The 4,539-nt window shown below is 52.1% G+C and overlaps 1 protein-coding gene across 1 annotated transcript in view; it reads left to right on the plus strand.

The window, feature by feature from the left end:
- The window catches only part of Dusp9 (dual specificity phosphatase 9), a 44,371-nt gene that overhangs the window by 7,222 nt on the left and 32,610 nt on the right, over nucleotides 1-4,539 (plus strand). Inside the window, exon 3 of the mRNA XM_010628050.2 lies at nucleotides 4,143-4,398. Within this exon, the coding sequence (XP_010626352.1) occupies nucleotides 4,143-4,398 (256 nt within the window). The remainder of the gene's footprint in view (nucleotides 1-4,142; nucleotides 4,399-4,539) is intronic.

A 4,539-nucleotide genomic window follows, 5' to 3' on the forward strand; every position in this document is an offset into this window, starting at 1 on the left:
CAAGTTCTCAGTAAACAGCCCCGGCTGGACTGGAACTTTCAATACTCCTGCCTCAGCCTCCCAGAGTTCTGGGATTTCAGGTGAGCCTCACCACCCAGGCAGTCATGCCATCAAGGACACTGCTTTCTCCTAGGGAATGACTACGACCGGGCCAGAAGATGGGCAGCACCCAGGCAGGCTGCCCAGAGTCTGCCAGTTTTCAGAAGCCCTGCAGACGCGTGGCCCAGGGCTGCTTGATGACAAGGAGGGAGTTCAGGGGACCTGTGGGGGTACCCTCAAAGTTCTGAAACAAGGGTCTTTGCACAGGGCCCCTTGGGAGGAAGCTGGAGAGGGCCTTGAAGGTGGGGTCCCAGGTTTGGGAGGCATTGCCCGGGACAACTTGACAGGACCCATACCAACAGGTGCTTAGCAGCTGGCAGGGTGCCGCCTCAGAATAGAGGCCCCTCCATTAGAGAGACCCCTTGGAAGCTATTGTCCCTCACCCCATGGTGACTGCCCCCACAGCTACCATCCCTGCTGAGACCCTCTGGCTGGGGTACAGCCAGAAGCCCAGAAAACCATCTCTGCCAGGATACATCAGCTGTCTGGCTCCAGGCCACAGTGCCGAAGCCACAGACGCTTTCCCCAGAACAGTGCTTGGGTCCACTCTACCTGAGACAGCGTGCGGACAGGGCCCGGGACCCCGAAACCCCTTGATATGACACCCATAAGCCCCTGGAGGCAAGGGGACTGACCCACTCCCACACTAGAGGGACAGAAGGTGGTGCCCACAGAAGCAAGACTCAGAGGGGCTGCCCCCGTGCACAGTGAGAAGGACCAGGGCACAGCCGCACGGGAGTAAGTGGCCAGCAAAAAGGCAGGGGCTGTGTATAGGTGAACTTGCACATGTTAGCACAGCCCAGAGCGTACTACCTTCACACGGGGTTTTTGTGTCACTTTCCTGCATCTGGAAATGAAGTACAGGAAGGTACAAATTTGGTGGTTTAAGTAGCATGAGCCAGGCATGGCAGGCACGGGCATGCCTGTAATCTTGGCACTCTGGGACGCTAAGGCAGGAGAATGATAAGTTCCAGCCCAGCCTGAGCAACTAAGCAATTTAGCAAGACCCTGTCTCAAAATTAAAAGTTTAAAAAAGAGAGGGGAATACTGAAGAGTTTCTCTGGTATGAAAAACTAAAAGTGTAAATAAGGATCAAAATGTATAATTGACAATGTGAAAAGGGTGGGGGCTAGGGATGTAGCTCGGCGTGAAGGCCCTGGGTTCACTTCCTACTAACAGAAAAAAAACAAAATTCATTGCTCTCTCACAGTCTGGAGGCTGGAAGTCTGCAGGCAAGGCATGGGCAGGGTGGCACTCCCCGCCAAGGTTCCCAGGGAGCATTTTCCCTGCCTCTCCCAGCTCCTGGGGCTCCAGGCGTCCCCCAGCTGGTGGCCCCACCGCTCCAGTCTCTGTGTCCATCTCCTCTGCTACTGCCTCTCCCCTTCTCTCCGAGGGCCACCCTGATCTCATAGCCTCTAACTAACCCTTCTCCCACGGAAGGTAGTGTACACAGGTCAAGGAGGTTAGGACCTGACAGTTTTGAATGAAGCAATCAGACCCGCGGCCAGGTGGCGCTGCTCGGAGAGGAAGGGTTTGGGCTGCTGCCTCGGCACTCTACCTGCTATCACGGACACCCTGCATGGAAGCTAGGAAGGGAGGACTCGCCAGTCTCCCCTTCCTTGCAGGCTCCTCTCTCCCCTGCACCCCCAGCCCCTGCAGAGCTCTGCCTCTCTGCTTCCAGCCCCTCGCCCACTCCCCTGGCAGTGAGGTCTACACAACAGCCATGACATAGCTGCAGAGCCCGTGTGTCACAGCACGGCGGCCACTGGCAGAAGAGCCACAATATTTGTTTTGGTTTGGTTTGGTTTGGTTTTTTGGTACCAGGGATCGAACTCAGGAAATTGAGCTTGCGAGGCAGGCGGCAGCACCACTGAGCCAAATCCCTGGCCAGAGCCACAAAATTAGGCTAAAGGCAAGCAAATAAATAATACAACGCGGGCCCGAGATTTAGCTCAGTGGCGCCGCCTCCTGCCTCGCAAGTTCAACGTCCTGAATTCAAGTCCTGGTACCAATAATAACAACAACAACAATAAAATACATCCAGGCTTCAAAGGGAGACACAAAACTCTGTATTTGCAGATGGTACAATCTTGTATACAGAAAGCCCTAAGGTGTACATAAGAAAGCCTAGTCAAGATAATAAACAAGTTTGGCCAAGTTACAGGTTACAAGATCAATTGCATAGCTAAGCAGTGAACAACCAAATGAAATTAAGAAGACATACAGCCAGGCATGGCGGTGCACACCTGTAATCCCAGCACTTGGGAGGCTGAGGCAAGAGGATCACCTCAAGTTCAAGGCTAGCCTGAGCTACATAGCAAGACCCTATCTCAAAAACAAAACAAAACAACAACCAAAAGCACATATCATTACACCTACCTCCTCCTTGCCAGGTGTGGTGGCGCATACCTGTGATCCCAGCCCTTGGGAGGCTGAGGCAGGAAGATTGCCATGAGTTTGAGGCCAGCCTGGGTTACATAGTGAATTCAAGACTATCCTGGACTGCACAGAGGAACTCTGCCTCAAAATAAAAACAAAAATAAAACACTTAGAAATAAATCTTTTAAAAGAAGGCCAAGATAGAGTCAATATATCATTGGGCCAGGGATTTAGCTCAGTGGCACCCTGCCTGCCTCACAAGTGCAAGGTCCTGAGTTCAAGCTCCGGTAGCAAAAAAAATTCCTAGGTAACAATATACTGTTGAAAGTTATGAAAGAAGATCTACCTAAATGAAAAGAAATCCCATATCCATGGATCAAAACACATACTACTGTTAGGATGGCAGTACTCCCTCACTTGATCAACAAATTCAGTTCAATCTCTGTCAAAATCTACCCAACATTTTACAGAAATGGATGAGCTTATGCTGGCTGAAATTCATATGGAAGTGCTTGAAACCCGAAGAGTCAAAACAACTTGAAAAAGAATAGCTGAAAGACTCAATGATTCTTGCTTCCAAACTTGCCCCAGAGTGACAGGACAGACATACTTCAGTGAGTCCAAGAAGAAACCCACATGTCTATGGTCAGCTGATTCTGCCAAGACCCAGGAACAGGAGGGAGGATCCACTCCTTAACAAACAGCTCGGGGGCGGGGGGGGGCAAATGAGCAGCCACGGAAGGAAGAACGTAGTCGGATCTATGCTCTACCTCATCCTGTGTCCAAAAATTGGATCGTGACCTATAGGTAGGGGCTGAAAATGTAAAACTCTCTGAAGAAAGTGGGTGTAACCCTTCATGACACTGGATGAGACCATGATTTCTCAGATATGATACCCAAAAGCACAAATGACAGAGAATACCAGTAAGTATGGGCTGGGATGTAGCTCAATGGTACCGCACCTGCCTTGCAAGCGCAAGGTCCTGAGTTTGATCCCCGGTGCCACAAAAAAAAAAAAGAAAGAAAGAAAGAAAGAAAGAAAGAAAGAAAGAAAGAAACGGGGGGGGGCAGAGGAGGCAGGGAGGGAGGAAAGAAGCCACTAAGTAACGATGCAACCCACAGAAGAGGAGAACTTAGCCACAAATCTCGCAGCTGATGATTGACTTGTAGATGGAATATATAAAGAGCCCTTACAACTCAATAATAAAAGACAGGTAGCCCAAGTAGAAACCAGCAAGGCTCTGAATAGGTATTTTTCCAAAGACACGCACAATCAGCCAAGGTAAATCTATGGACAGAAAGATGACAGGGAAGGGGGGAAGGGGAAATGAGGCTGAGAGCCACAGGGTTTCTCTGAGAGTGATAAAGGTACTGATAGTGGTGATGGTTGCACAACTGCGAATAGGCTAAAAACGATTGAATTGTTCAGGTATGATACGGGAACCACATATCAGTAAAAGTATTTTGAGATGAAACCAGATAGGAGTTGCTCAATTGTTGCTGTCCTGTGGTAACTCTGGCCCCCCAGGTGAAGGGGTTCCAGAGCACAGGCCACAGATTCCAGCGGCCCCAGTGGGTGAGATGTTACGATCGAATGAGCAGTGCCATCATCTCCTACACAAAGTAGGCCAAGTACGGTAACCTGTTCACGGGCCTGATACCAGAGATCCCGGAGGCCGAACCCCGAAAGCTGGAGAGGAGGGCCGGGGAGCCGAGGCTTCGAGGTCCCCGGCGGTCTTCCGCCCCGAGCCTGGTCCGGGGCTTTTCTCCTCCTCAGACCCAGCATCGCGAGGACCTTGGTCCCCATTCCTGTCCCCTTTCACCCCCACCACCACGGGCGGGAGTCCTGGGAGCCCCTCGCGCTGCCGCAGCCCGCCGCTAGGGGGCAGAGTCGTCTACACCAAAAGCCGCCCCTTGGAAGTGTGTGCGTGTGCGTGTGCGTGCGTGAGCAGGTGCGCGTGTGCACGCATGGTGGAGCGCGCTCGGCACTGGCTCGGGTGAGCATGCTGACTCACCGGAGCGTGGCTCCCTGCACGCGCGCACGCCACCTGCGGGGACCCC

This window comes from Fukomys damarensis, unplaced genomic scaffold (assembly GCF_012274545.1).
Source record: "Fukomys damarensis isolate Sample0158 unplaced genomic scaffold, DMR_v1.0_HiC HiC_scaffold_39, whole genome shotgun sequence".
Taxonomy (NCBI): Eukaryota; Metazoa; Chordata; class Mammalia; order Rodentia; family Bathyergidae; genus Fukomys; species Fukomys damarensis.